This window comes from Myxocyprinus asiaticus, chromosome 45, assembly GCF_019703515.2.
Source record: "Myxocyprinus asiaticus isolate MX2 ecotype Aquarium Trade chromosome 45, UBuf_Myxa_2, whole genome shotgun sequence".
Lineage (NCBI taxonomy): Eukaryota > Metazoa > Chordata > Actinopteri > Cypriniformes > Catostomidae > Myxocyprinus > Myxocyprinus asiaticus.
The window spans coordinates 20,345,879-20,361,724 of NC_059388.1; the positions used below are offsets into that span (position 1 = coordinate 20,345,879).

At 38.1% G+C, this 15,846-nt stretch overlaps 1 protein-coding gene across 13 annotated transcripts in view; it reads left to right on the top strand.

The window, feature by feature from the left end:
- LOC127434985 (methionine-R-sulfoxide reductase B3, mitochondrial-like) overlaps nucleotides 1-15,846 on the top strand; it is a 42,440-nt gene that overhangs the window by 5,102 nt on the left and 21,492 nt on the right. For 4 of the 13 annotated variants that reach the window (XM_051688065.1, XM_051688064.1, XM_051688067.1 and 1 more), the window contains exons 2-5: nucleotides 100-256; nucleotides 7,579-7,687; nucleotides 8,641-8,718; nucleotides 11,327-11,355. In XM_051688065.1, coding sequence (XP_051544025.1) covers nucleotides 139-256; nucleotides 7,579-7,687; nucleotides 8,641-8,718; nucleotides 11,327-11,355 — 334 coding nt within the window. In that variant the 5' untranslated portion in view covers nucleotides 100-138. Of the gene's footprint in view, nucleotides 1-99; nucleotides 257-2,246; nucleotides 2,419-7,578; nucleotides 7,688-8,640; nucleotides 8,719-11,326; nucleotides 11,356-15,730; nucleotides 15,768-15,846 lie in introns of those variants that run through there. The other 9 variants (XM_051688066.1, XM_051688070.1, XM_051688073.1 and 6 more) reach the window with 8 other exon arrangements.

Genomic DNA, 15,846 nt, shown 5'->3' on the forward strand with positions numbered 1-15,846 from the left:
TGGCTTGGAGAAAGATTATTTAAAACATCTTTAATCTGCTCTTAAATACCTGACTGCTGAGTGACGCTGGCCCACACCTTCCCGCTCTCTTCCTCATAGCTCTGTCCCATTGTGTGCTCAAGTTTGCCATAGACCAGGATGGCTGTCCGTCTTCTCCGATACATGGCACCGCTTGCTTCCACAGCCCTGCTCCAATGCAGGCGCTCCCCTAAGACCGCAGGGCCACTCCTAACTCTGAGTCCACCCACTGCGCTAGGTACTGTTATCTATCACCTTGGGTTGTGGGTCTGAGGTTCAATAAACTGTATATTCATTAGGCAAGCTGAGTCTAATTAGAAATAGGATAGATTGTTGTGCTTTGCATTGTTTTAGGGAATTGAACAACAAGACTGTCCATCCATCAGTGTTGAACAATTCCTCAAGTGTATTGTTATGAACTGGGGTGTAACTCGTCCCAGTTTCGTTTTCTGTTTATGGCCCATATATCCAGCATTGACGTGCTACAGCCATAGAAACCACTGATAAGCTTGGTAATAGCTTCAAATCAGTCTCTTATTCAAATTGCATCTGTGCTGCTTTTAGTTCTTTCTCCCTTTATGACTCTAAATTCAAAAACTAATGATGAAGGAAATCTCACAAAAACATGACCAGATAACATTTCTCCTTAAAACTGAAAGAAAAAAAAAAGACATTTATTGTGCATAAAGAAAATTAAGCATATTTTGAGGCGATGTATGATTTATTTTATTTTTTTACATTGTGACATTATTTTCATGACAATTAAGCATGGTTCCCCCAAAATTATCATTATTGTAATGTGCCTGGATAGTTTTTTGTTATAAAAATATGTATATACATATTTGCAAAAATATGTATTTTATACATTATATATATTGATAAAAATATTTATATAAAGTGTATATAAATTACTCTGGGGCACATTTGGGGGCACTGCTGCCTGCAATGTTTCACACTCAAATTTAAAAGCTCACCATTTAAACATACTGTGGACTAATTGCCAAAAATTGGTCTCATTGTTTCAGAACCCCCCCCCAATTTTTCATAAATATTATTGTTTATGTTTACAACCTTATGATAAATATATATATTTAAATATTTTTTGTTCTAATTTTGTAAGCATGTAATTCTTTTCCAAAATATTCTTCTTTTTTCCACTAGAAGTACTAGAAACATTTTTTTTTCCTCTATAACCTTCCATCACAAAATGCCGATCTGAAATGTATGTGGCGTTCTAACGCATTTTAGCCTTTACATATGTGCTTGTCCATAGACATTCAGTCTAATTTTCAGTTCATGCACCACCGTCATTGTTTCATTGATTATCTCGGCCTCTGAGTGGACTAGAAGCTCAATCTAGGTGTCTTTAGAAAGCTGAGATCCCCTGCTTTGCAATGAAAACATTTTATCATCGATAGTCGATAATATATTGTATGCTTGCAATGATTTGTTTAGCATGCTTTTCCTTCTGGAATGCATATTCTGTCTGGACATCTAAGATATAACATTGGATTATTCACACAAGTAAGCTCACAGACAAGTAAAAAGTGACCAATTTAGTTGAAAACTGCCTTAAGGCAAAAGCGGAGTTGAAAAGGTTAAAGGCAGTTCAGCTTCAGGTCTAAATATTTTACAATTTAAAAAAAGAAAATAAATGCAAAATATCGTAGTGGTCCTAAAAATAGGCTTCACTTTCTTTGAGTAAAATATGATTCCTTATTTCATCATTTTGATATTGGAATGAAATATGATGGGACATGTTCTTGAGAGGTTTCATGAGATTCACCTTTTTATACATTTTTATTTAAAATGTCTTTAGTGTGTTGTTGTCTAAGTCTTACAGAAAAAAGAGTGTTGGATACTAACGAGGTTATCTAACTTTTTAATTGCTTATTAAACTCGTCAAGTAATCATCTTTACCATTAATCTCTACCCTCTGCTTGAAATGTACATTTGACTGTTATTTAAGTAAGAAAATATCTTTGCCTACAAGGTTTCCATTTGAATTACGTTGATACTTTGTTTAAACACCATCTTTATAGTTCCTATTCACCTGTCTCTCTTTACACAGTGATCAGTAATCAGTCCTCTCCTGCATGAAAAGCGGTAACCGTCTCGTGATTGGCCGCTCTAAGTGTCCATCTCTGTGACTGACATCTGTGTTAACCTATGTTGTGTTCTCTCTTCTTCCTCTCCCTCCTCGCCTATGTTTGTCTGTATTTTTTTAGCCTGAGTGGTAGGACAGTGTTTTAGCAGGCGGCTCCTGTCTCGCCACTCTCTCTTCTTCCAGCAGCAGCAGCAGCGCCAGCAATGTCCGGATTCAATCTACTGCATCTGGTCAACCAAGGCCAACCTGTAAAACTCAAGGCCTGCGGGCTCCCCTCAGGTCACCTGGATGCTGTGTGTGTTTGCAGTGTGCTCTGCCTTTCCGAGTTTTGAAAAATGCTTTCCTATGAGTGCGCATACGAGCGAGAGTATTGGGCAAGGGGTGTGTGTTTGGTTTGATGGTAAGGTAAGGTCACTTGTGGAGAAACCAACTTCTTAATTTATCTAAAGGCAGCCTACTGACCTGCACTACTACAACCCCAATTCCAAAAAAGTTGGGACAGTATGGAAAATGCTAATAAAAACAAAAAGGAGTGATTTGTAAATTATATTCACCCTTTGCTATATTGAAAGCACTACAACTACTCATTATGTTATGTTTTTCCTTGTAAATTTCATTGTTTTGTTTTTTTAAATGTACAGTAATTTCAAATCAGATGATTGCTACACGTTCCAAAAAAGTTGAGATGGGCAATTTAAGACTAATAACAATTTGACGTGTTGAAATAAGGCAATGTGAAACAGGAGATGTTAAACAGGTGAGGCAATTGTGTCAGTGTATAGGGAGCCTCCAAAAACAGCCTATTCCTTCAAGAGCAAGGATCATTCGAGACTTGTCAATTTGCCAACAGATGTTTCGGCAAATAATCCAGCACTTTGAGAACAATGTTCCCCACAGACAAATTGGAAGGATTTTGGACATTTCATCCTCAACAAATGCACAATATAGTTAAAAGATTCAAGGAATCTGGTCAGATCTCAGTGCATAAAGGGCAAGACGAAAACATTTCTGAATGCATGTGATCTCTCATCCTTAAGATGTCATTGTCTTAAAAAATGGCATTCATCTGTAATAGATATCATGAACGTGGGCTTGGGATTACTTAGTAAACTTTTGCTAGTTAACACCACTCGCCGCTGCATCCACAGATGCAAGTTAAGACTTTACTATGCAAAGCAGAAGCCATACATCAACACTGTCCAGAAGCGCTGCAGACTTCTCTGGGCTCGGTCTCATCTTAGATGGAAAGTAGAACTGTTTTTTAGTCTTAGAGTCCACATTTCAAAAAGTTTTTGAAAAACAAAGGCGTCGTGTTATCTGGGCCAAAGAGGAAAAGGACCATCCAAGCTGTTATTAGCATCGGGTCCGAAAGCCAGTGTCTGAATGGGCCAGGGGTGTGTCAGTGCCCATGGCATGGGTAACTCGCACATCTGTGAGAACACCATGAATGCAGACAGATATGTACAAATTTTGGAGCAACATATACTGCCATCCAGCACCATCTTTTCCAGGGACGTCCCTGCATTGTCCAGCAGGACAACTTCAAACCACATACTGCCTGGATTTCAAGTGCATGGCTGTGTTTGCAGAGAGTATGTGCTAGACTGGCCTGCCTGCAGTCCTGACCTGTCTCCAGTTTAGAATGTGTGGTGCATTATGAAGCACACTATACTGCAACAAAGACCCCGTACAATTGTGCAGCTAAAGACCTACATGATGGTTGATTGGGGGAAAGTTCCACTTTCTAAACTTAACAAACTTGTGTCTTCAGTTCCTAAATGCTTAATAAGTGTTATTAGAAAAATGGTGATGTTTCACAGTGGTAAACACTCGACTGTCCCAACTTTTTTGGAGCATGTTGCAATCATCTGATTTGAAATGACGGTACATTTAATAATTTACAAAACACTCCTTTCCGTATTAGCATTTTTCATACTGTCCCAACTTTTTTGGAATTGGGGTTGTAGAACTAGATGACAAATGTCCTTTTTATTTTGACTGGCCTAAAATGGAAACAGTACATTGTGGTAATTTTTCAGTGTAAATGCCAGGATGATTTAGCCTGGTTGTTGGAAACATCTTTTATATATATCCTCATCTGTCCAGCCATATATGACTGATATTCAACAGGTGAACAGTTAATCCTTTTGGTTTCATTTATAATATAAATGTTAGTCATTTTGTAAATAGACATTCATACAGTACCAGTCATTCTACATTATTACTATTTTGAACATATTAGAATAATAGTAAAGTTATTTAGTTGTTTTTTCTGCATTTGATGACCCCTTGCTCAGTAATGTCACATTTGCTTTGCTTCTTTTCTCCGTATAGCTCTTCAGTTGCTCATGGAATAACACTTAACTCACTGTTTACCTTCTTTTAAGCCTGCATGCCCAATTTCTACTATTGCTTTGTTTTTAAAACCTTTTCTAATTTAGGAATCTAGATGCACATAGACGCACATTTGCAACAAAGAAAATGTTGTCTTTTAGAGCAATTTTTTAAATCAGTTAGTATCTGACTGTGAATAGTGATTTTCTACAATGGCAGTCTTTGTATTGTAATGGTGTCTATATGGTTAAATAGATCCAAGGAAGATGACAATCCCAATTCAGTATGCAAATATTGACGTCAACATCATCACTGTCTTATATTTTGAATGCTGAACATTCAATCAGTGCAATTGTGAAAATCCCCTCATTAACTTTAGTCTTAAAGCAATATTCCAGGTTCAATAGAAGTTAAGCTCAATCGACAGCATTTGTGGCACAAAATTATTTAGACTCATCCCTCCATTTCTTTAATAAAAGCAAAACCGAAATTAGAGTGAGACACTTACAATGGAATTGAATGGGGCCAATTTTTGGAGGGTTTAAAGGCAGAAATGTGAAGCTTATAATTTTAGAAAAGCACTTGCATCAATTCTTCTGTTAAAACTAATTTATTTAACAGGGCTGCAAACTACTAACCTTTCAGCTAAAATCACCATTATTGAAGCAAATTTACCCAAATTGTTCGGTAAAGTTTTTTTCTAATTGTTTCTTATTAAAATCACTTGAAAGGTTTACTTTAAGCTTAAACACTTTAAATGCAACAAAAAAGCTTTAAATACAACAATCAAAACAATTAAAAATAGATATCTAGAACAGCTGCTATGACTTTCTCACCTTTTTCACATTTCATGAGTTAAACTGTAAAAATGTTTACATCGTCATTTTAGAGTTTTATGGTTTGTTGACATTACATCATGGGAATGAAGTTGTAAAACAGGATATACATTTACACAAAAAAGGTTAGTGAGTTAATCTAACTAAAATCATGTTAACACACACATTGTTTACATCTTTTGGCTATACTTTTGAAATTTGTTTTTTACGTTTACGGATTGGCCCCATTCACTTCCATTGTAAGTGCCTCAATGGAATCCAGATTTTTTTTTGCTTTTTTTAAAGAAGGGGCAAGTCAAAATAATTTTTGTGGTAATCAATATTATGCCACAAATGCTGTCGAATGAGCTTAACTTGCACTGAACCCAGAATATTCCTTTAAGGTTCTTTTAAGATTACAGATTACAAAAACTGTCTAATATAAAAATAATCCAGGGCTGAAGTTATCCTTAAAACAAAGTTTGAATGGAGTCTGTACATTAAGTGGTTCAGGCTGAATTAAATGCAAGTTAAATTTTCAGTTTCCTAACATCATTTTTTTTTTTCGAAAGAACGCGGTAATGGAGAGGGTTTTCGAAACTCTCCGCTTTAAATGGAGGATGAAACGCGTAGCAAAATCAATGCGTTTTCAAACTAAAACCTAAGTGGACGTGACCGTAGGGTGAGGGGATTTAGAACAAACCTTAGCCAATTGTTTGAGGAATATCAATACAGTGCTGCCTTGCAAATTTTGCAATGAGTTGCTAAAAATATAGGCTAGAAGAACCGTGAAAAATGCCTGGGGAAGGAGAGATTTGTTTTGGTTTTAAGTCATATAACCAAAAGAGGATTTAATTGGGAAATAACTTACACAAGGTTATAGCAGAGGGATGTTTGAGGAATGTTCTGATTTGTAGAGTGACCTCTCTGTGCACCAAATCTAAATCATTTGCAGGGGGTGACACAGACCAAATTCCTGAATTTCTTTAAATGCCTCCTTCGAGGCTATTCTAGACAAACCGAGAAATAAAACACTTTTTTTCATCCCCCCTCCCTTTCTCTCACAGTATAAATAGGGTTCAAAACCCTTCATACACAAAAAATAGGAATTCTGTCTCTCTGTCTCACTAATAGGATCCAGAAGATCCCTCTCACAGAGACCAGAGGAATATAGGAGAGTCCTGCAGGGAGGGGACCCCCTCCTCTGTGTGCTCTCCTCCCCTCTTCCCTGTGTTTGCCAGAAGTAACTTTGTACTCGCTGGACAGAGCAGGGCCCATCAATGGAGCCCATTCACCAGAGAGACCTTTAAAGACCCCATTATTTCCTCCATTCACATGGTTTCAATCTTGTCAAGAGAAATTCACCACATAGTGCAAGTGAAGGGAGACCCGGTCTCACCAGAACACTCGCTGTAAAACTGGCAGAACAATACAGGAGCAGGACGGACCCCACAAGAACACTGCAAAGAGTGAAAAAGAAATTTATTAGCTGAGAAAAAGGCAGAAAGGAGGTAGAATGCACTCCGTAATGGGAAATTGCAGAGGAATTGTGTGTAATCAAAAACTGCTGCTTGTCCCAGTGACTAAATGGTGTACAGATGGACAAATGGCAACATGCTTTTCTTTTCTTTTTTAGCACCCTAACAATGCCAAAATGGATATTTCTGACTGTAAACAAATGGCATTAAGTCTACATTTCAACTGTGTCACCTAATGAAATGACCTCTTGCTGTTTATTATGAATGGGCTTCTAAATACGTTCTTATTAATTATATTGCAATTATATGATCAGTTGTCTGGAAGGTGGGAATTGCAAGTTAACACTGTCAAAATAGAAAACAGTTGCCTTGTGGTGACAATTAGTCGGTCTTTGGTTTGACCTCTAGAGGTCAGCATTGTTGCAAAGCTAGGAAACAAGTGTACTAACGCCTGTAAGGGTAGACTTCTGTGCAACACCCAACATGAGCACTAATCTAGAATGTCAAATTTGCCTCAGCATAATACTTTGGCTGTAGCACATCACTGACTTGGAAGCGTTTTAACTCTGTGTGTGTTTGTGTGTGTCACTGAAATTGTGATTTTTTTCAGGCAAGAGTCAACTAATGAATTAAAATGGACAGATTCTTGCCATCGGCCAGATAATTTGCGAAAATATGATCAAACAATTGCACTGACTCCTGCTTGGAAAGAGTCTCAAAAACGTGGACTTGACTAGAGTGATAATTGTTGCTAGTGGTTTAGCACTGCGTTGTTATGGTGATTAGGGACACTTACTTTTGTCCTACCTTAATTACTGTCCTGTAGGAACATGCTGGAGCAAGAAGACATGGCCCAAAACCTTCCCAGAGGAGGAGCTGAGGAAGCAATTGACCCCCATGCAGTACCATGTTACTCAGGAGAAAGGTACAGAGAGGTGAGTTGCCCTCTCTAACTCAAAACCACCACAACATATGCTACCAGACAAAAGTTTGAACACACTTGATTGAATCTGTTTCTCATGATCTTGGAACACCTTTTGATCTACAGGCTTGTGCATAAATGCTTAAATTTAGTTTTGTATAGCACATTTTGTCTGCAGATGAATTTCTTTATGAAACTAAAATTAATTATATTTTTTTAAATGGATGAATTTGATCGGATTGTGAAGTAAAAGCAACCAACGAGTGCCCAGCATACTTGGGAACTCCTTCAATACTATTTAAAAGCATTACAGGTGAATACCTCATGAAGTTGGTTGAGAAAATGCCCAGAGTGTACAGAGCTTTAATCTAGGCAAAGAGTGGCTACTTTGAAGAAGCTAAAACATTTTTGTTAACATTTTTGGTTTTAATGGCTTTGCTGTTATTCAAAAATGTGGAAAACAGACATAGGTGTGTCCAAACATTCAACTGGTACTGTATAACACAAAAAATCTGCACAGATGAAAATCAGGGACAATGGATTTGTCTTTCACTTGAATTTTCAATTCCAAGGGTTGCACCTATACTGTAAATGTTTGTTCTAGTAAATTATGACTGCGTGCATTGATTTCTTTTATCCGTGCCTGATAAATGCATGGCACTTTTTCTTCTGAATGACCCGAGACAATGAGATGGATGTTGAGCAGTAGGATGTTAGTAGACAAATGAGCATGTTTGCGGATTGGAAGGGAAAACACTGACACTTCCCCTGTTCCCCTCCATCGCTCAGTGGTAAAACACACGTGGGGAAAGTATTTATCGGCCCATTGGCAGTAGGAATGTGAAAAATGCCCTTAGCCTGTCTGAGGAAAGGAGAGGTGGATTTTGGGTCCTGAACAAACCATGTACCTTCTTGATCATTTAAATGTATAAAGTCTCAGTTTTGATGTGTGTTTTTTATTTCTAGTGCTTTCACAGGAAAATATACTGATAACAAAGAAGATGGAACATACCATTGTGTCGTTTGCGGCACCCCTCTTTTCACGTAAGTGTCTTAGTAGCCCATATTGAAATTTCGTCTTTATTTGGGTCATTTCGAAAGTCACTTCAAATAAAGTGAAAAGTGTGCTCTCTTTATTAATGTTTTAGACTGGTCATTAGGTACAGTTTGCAGTTCAAAAGCTTGCTTTTGTTGGTTAGAGACATATAAAAAGGCTGTCTGATCTGTTTGAAGTTCAGATAACTAGTTTTTCCCAATATATCAGTGCATTCTCAGAACAGAAGGTACAGTAGCTCAAGCTTCTGTCTTTGGCCAGTCTAATTGGCACCCTATCACACACGGCCCAGCTTTGGACTGGGTTGGTTGTGTGTAGCCAGTGGTTAATTCTACCTGATGGGGTGTCCAGGTGGGCCCAGAAGCCTTTACCCAGTTACTTTTTTCCCAGATCGTTGGAGAGAATCAAAGGCAGGAGTTAGTATTGGCTCAGGTCTTAAAGGGATAATTCACCCAAAAATGAAAGAAGAATATCACAGCTCTGTAGGTCCATACGATGCAAGTGAATGGTGATCAGGCCTTTGAAGCTCCAAAAAGCAGATAAAGTCAGCATAAACATAATCCATATGACTGCAGTGGTTTAATCAATGTCTTCTGAAGCAATCCAGTTGGATTTATGAGAACAGACCAAAATATAACACCTTTTTCACTGCACATCTTGACTGCAGTCTCTTTTGCAATCATGATTTCAAGGTCGTTTACACTTCATATAGCGCCATCTAGCGATCTGTGCATGCGGTAATGCTAGGAAGTGTAATTGAGCTTGAAATCATGATCGTATCTAGAGACTGCAATGGCAAGATGTACAGTGGAAAAAAATGAGTATTTTGGTCTGTTCTCACCAGGGTTATTTTCATAAACTAAAACTGAAGTTAAGACGAAAACTATCGATCAAAAAATATTTTCGTAAACGAAAATAAAATAACTATTTCAAACTAAATGAAAAACTAAAACTAAACTAACAACAGTTATTGAAAAACTAACTGAAATAAAATAATAATCATCAAAAATAAATAATCGTGTTTGTAATCAACAAGCTCTCATCACATGGCGGAAAAATCTGACCTGTGTGGCTGTTTAGGGGAATACCTGCAGATTACGTGCAGCCTAATGCACGTGAGTTTAGCTGAGCCTGATAGTACTGATAGATTGATAGATGAAGACGACTCGGACACGAATGATGGCTGCTGGGAAATGACAGAGCCATGTGTGGGACTATTTCGAGTTTTATTCTGAAACTGGAAAAAGCAAATGCATGGTCACATTCAGTCAAACGATGTGGTGTTAAAATTAAGGGGAAAAGTCCCACAAACCTGAAAGTACATTTGCAAACCAATCATCACGAGGAGTACAAATAATTCATGACGAAAGATTCGGAAAGGAATTGTACCATCAATAATGATGAAGCCGAAACAAGTAGATCTCAACTTGGGAAGCAGCAGACTCTGACTTAGGGGCGAAAAGTTCAAATTGATAAAAGAAATGCGAAAATGGTTGCTGTTAATTGGGGGTGCGCACGCGGCTGACCGGTGCGTTGCACGAGCCAATTGCAATGTGAGAGTGTTCCGTGACAGGCTTTATAAGGTGCACAGAAGTGGAGCCGGTGGACTTTTTGGTGCACCCATAGGGTAAGATGGTGCCCCCCTAGGGGGTTGGTGCCCTACGCACACTGCATCATCAGCGGCGGTACTGGACTGGTATGTCCACTAGACTCGGTGATTCGGTAGCGTTAAAATCTTTTAATGCTGCTCTTGACCGCAAGTTCATCACTCCCAGCGCTGCATGGATAAATTCACTGATTGCGCTAAAAATGTAAACCGCAAATCAGCGTGTGAAAGAAATGCTGAGAGAGACGTGCAAAGTGACTATGTGTAGATGGATGGAGTAAAAAGGCTTGACTGCTTTATTTTTGTGTATTGTGTAAGTTTGCCAAGCTTAAATTCTAATGTCTTGCCTTGGTCTACACTGTGGAAGTGTTCTGTTAACTCTGCTAAACTATAATTACTAAAACTGAAACTAAAATATATAAAAACGAAATGTTCACAAAATAAAACTAAACTAAAACTAATAATATCATTAATGAATCTAACTAAAACTAAACTGAAATTTATAGCAAATCTGAATACGATATTAAAGTAAAAACTAATTTGAAAATGCAAAACTATAATAACCTTGGTTCTCACCCAAAACCAACTGGATTGCTTCAGAAGACATGGATTAAACCACTGGAGTCATTTGGATTACTTTTATGATGACTATCTTTTTGGAGCTTCAAAGGCCTGATCACCATTCACTTGCATTGTATGGACCTACTGAGCTGAGATTTTCTTCTAAAAATTTACGTTCGTGTTCTGCAGAAGAAAGAAAGTCATACACATCTGGGATGGCATGTGGGTGAGTACAATGAGAGAATTTTCATTTTTGGGTGAACTATTCCTTCAGTAAAATTCTCAAAAGAGACAGCCCATATATAATATAATATGTAATTGAACCAGCTGGTTTTACCAAGTTATCCTTAAATCAGCATCTTCATTTGGATATTTAATGTTTGTGTTTCTAGTTTATAATTGACTTTATACTGTTTTACATGTGTTTATAGGTCCGATAAGAAGTTTGACTCTGGATCAGGTATGATTCCTCCCTCCCCTTTAACAGAACTGCAGCATATTCAGTTTGCTAATACTTAATATTTAGTTAGCATAAAATCAAAATTGACCCTAGTTACTTTCTGAACACATTCCTGGTCATTTTGTAAACAATAGATGGTTTGTCATCGTAATGAACTTGCTCCGCCCCTGAAATGACCTTCCTTTGTGGCTGATGTCACCAAACCTCTTATTTTTCAGTCCCTCCCCTTTAACACCCTGTCATATTTTCTCATTGAATACCTTGTTTCACTTCATTGCGGAAGTAAATGAGTTATGAATGGCATTTCATGTTGATTTAATATTAGAGATACCAAAGATTTCAGATTTATTTTTTACACATGAACACACAGTCTCAAATGATTAAAGGGATGGTTCACTCAAAAATGAAAATTCTGTCATCATTCACTCATCCTAATGTTGTTCCAAACCAGAATGATTTTCTTTCTCCTATGGGAAACAATAGGGGAATTTAGACATAATGACAGGCTTGGTCACCATTCACATCTCCTGCATCCTTTTTAATACAATGAAAGTAAATGTTGTCACTGAATGGAAAAAAAGATGCAAAGGAAGCAAATGGTAGCTGATAATATACACAACATATATTGTGTTCAACAGAAGAAAGGAAGTAATTCTTGTTTGTAAAAACATGAGGGTTGTATTGCGTAAATGATGACGGAATTATCATTTACTATCCCTTTAAGCACAACTGTTTCTCTAAAAAAAGCAAGATAAAAAAAAATATATATACACACATACAGAGTGCTCATTGCACTCTTCTCTTGTCCACCTCTCTTGTTCTTTACAAAGAAAGAGTTTGACCTCATTAACCTCCTTTATGGTTGATTTCAAGGCCAAATGTGAATTCAGTCAGCTGTCTAATGGGCTCTAAGTGTGGGGCAGGAAACCTCACATGCTACTTAAAATATGAGTTATAGCACCTACTTGAAAAACACACTGATTTAAGAAGCTTACAAAATATCCAGTCGGTTATTTTAATGAACGCTATCTGTTCCAGTGAGATTAATGGTATTGGCTGTAAACATTCAGCCGCTGTCATCCATAATCCTTTGGAATTCTCTGGCTCTTAATTGGTCCACATCAAACACTGCCAATCCATCTTTCTTCGTAATTAGGGAATAACTCGCAGGGAAAAGGTATGTGGAGGTTTGTTTTTGTTTTGCAGAAACCTAATGCAAACGTTTGAACCACTAGAGTTTAAAATGGTCTTGTTAATGGCTATATGTTGGTTATTTTGACTGATTTTGATACTTTAAAGTAACTTCAGTGTTTATAGGTGCACTCAGTAAATTTTCCCCTCATTAAAAACGTTTTACCCCTAAAAAAAGTAATAGTACTTTTGAAAAATGTTTTTAAAATCATCCACCTCATATGCAATTTGTGTAATACTCCAGTCATATCAGAAGTGTAATAAAAGCTTTGTTTGTTTAAATCTTTCATTTGGTAGAGCAGTGGTAGAGCAGGTAAGCATTAAATTGGTTCATAGATGTAATTGCAGCCATGTAACAAATCACATAAATACAATCATATGGCCCTTTCTGCTGCTGCCCTAACATAGCCCAAACGTATTTTGTTGTTGCAATGGCATATGTTTCTCTTATGAGTTTAAGATGTGTATTAAAAAAAAAAATGTTAAGCTTGAAAAGACTCTCATCAGCTCAGACTAAATGAATGTTGAGTTGACCCAAAATGTACACAATGCCATTATAATATATTGCTGCAACGGTTAGTTGATTCGTTACAGATCTGAGCTCCAAATCTCATACATTTAGAGTGTTGCACATGCTATTTTTATTCGCTCTTCGAAAGATGTATATGCGTATGCATGAATTCTCCACAGAAAACAGCACGAAATGAGAAACATCTGGGGCCCATGGTGAAAAATCTGATTTTCACTCAAGTCGAATCTTTTCTGTCTTCGCTTTTGACATGGGAGCCAAACGTCCTGCGTTGCATACAGGCAGCGCTGCAGCCTGGACTCATAGACTCAATTTCCTGTTTTGTTAGAGCACTGCTACACTGCTCCATTCACTGGGCTGCTCGCTCTGGCGATAAAGCTCCATTAGATCAGCCCTGCAACGATCCGCCGGGATTCTCCTGCTCTGAGTCATAGGATTCCTATATTCCCCCTAGAGCTTCCTGTGTCTGAGTGGAATTTCGTGGCTTTGTAGTTGTGGCCAAGCATCTCCTCCCTAACAGGGAGGAGAGAGAGGGGGGCCGGTATAGAGGGCGGAGGGGGGTGTTCGAGGGGAAAGTATAGAATGGGCGGGTGAGTGACTGATAGACAGTGTCTAACTGACTTCTGTTTTTTGAACACATATAGTATCACAGCAGTGAGCCAGCTCCTGCATCCTCAAGCCTGACTTGGTCTCATTGCGAAAGGTAAAATCATCTCGAGTTGAATGGTGAAGCTTTATCAAGAGAGAACACACTTTTGGTTACTGACATGAGTGCAAAAACTTGAATAAAGGATATGAAAGAGTGTTGAACTTTAAATGCCAAATCTCCCACTGTGGCGGTATTGTCCGTTATTAATTCAAAAAATCTCTCTTGATCAAAAGCCACAGTTTTTCGAATCCAGGGCATGCTGAGTGACTCCAGTCAGGCTTCCTAAGCAGCCAATTGGCCCAGTTGCTAGGGTGGGTAGAGTCACGTTGGGTTAACCTCCTCGTGGTCGCTATTATGTGGTTCTCGCTCTCGGTGGGGCACGTGGTGAGTTGTGCGTGGATGCCACGGAGAATAGCGTGAAGCCTCCACACGCGCCACGTCTCTGCGGTAACGTGCTCAACAAGCCACGTGATAAGATGCGTGGAGTGACGGTCTCGGATGCGGAGGCTACTGAGGTTCGTCCTGCGCCACCCGGATCGAGGCGAGTCACTACGCCACCATGAGGACTTAGAGCGCATTGGGAATTGGGCATTCCAGATTGGGGAGGAAAAAAAAAATCCACAGTTGTCTGAGGGAATTAACCTACGAATGAATTACTTATAGTTGTCTCTGCACATCGAGTTGGGATAGGAGAAAGTATTTTAACATCGGAAAAAAATACTCATCACTTTTTAAACTGCTCAAAATCAGCAACTAGTCATAATTCATGACACATCACGGTACTAAGTATTCTGTGTGTTCTCAGTATTGTTGTGTAGAACTTGGTAGGTCTATTGTGACAGACCTAAACAAATGTGTCTGCAGCGACTGTGTAGTAGTAAGTTCCCAAAGTTCCTCTTCTCCAGACGTTCCACCTTCTCAGAGAGCCATGAGCTGGACCACCCATGAGCCACAACAGCCATTCTTTCCACTTGCAGTCCTGTCACTGGACAGAAACTTTCCAAATGAAAGAAGCGTGATTCTGAGACAGCTCATAACTCTGCTGATAACACTGTTATTTCACTTTCTTAACTCATGAGATGATGGTCAGCCACAAAACAGGGTGGATAAAAGATTGCAACTATGTCTGGATTTGCGAGAAACAATTCAATTCAATATTACTGTGATGTGGATCTTTCATTTGGAGCCTTGCTACATATTTCTGAAAACTATTATGAATTCTGTTGACAAAGAAATTAAGTTATTATATAGAATATGCAAAATCAACATAAAACAGCCTTCGAAACCCATTTTACTTCTGTAATGTGACATATGTCCAAGTTAAACAGGATATTCAACTACAAAATAATGTAAAGCGGGACTTATCTTGTAATATATGACCGAAATTATCATTTTATTTAATCAACAATAAAGGGATAGTACACCCAAAAATGAAAATTCTCTCATCATTTACTTGCCCTCAGGCCATCCCAGATGTGTATAACCTTCTTTCTTCTGCTTAACCCAAAGAGTTTTTGAAGAATATATCAGCTCTGTAAGTCTGTAACAATTGAATTGTGGCCCGAACTTTGAATGTCCAAAAGGACATAAAGGCAGCATAAAAGTAATCCATACAACTCCAGTGGTTAAATCCATACCTTCAGAAGCAATATGATATATGTGTGTGTGAGAAACAGATAAATATTTAAGGTTTACTATAAATCTCCACTTTCACATTAATTTTATTTTGTCTTCGGTGATTCGCATTCTTTGTGCATATCGCCACCTACTGGGCAGGGAGTAGAATTTATATTAAAAAAAAGGACTTAAATGTTGATCTGTTTCTCATCCACACCTATCATATCGCTTCTGAAGATGGAGATTTAACCACTGGAGTCACATGGATTACTTTTATGCTGCCTTTATATGCTTTTTGGACCTTCAGTGTTCTGGCCACAATTCACTTGCATTGTATGGACCTACTGAGTTGAGATATTCATCTAAAAACCTTCGTTTGTGTCCAACAGAAGACAGAAAATCATCAACACCTGGGAAGGCATGAGGGTGAGTAAATGATTAGAGAATTTTCATTATTTTCATTATCCTACATTTTCTGATGCTGTTGTCAAAAACATCTTCACAA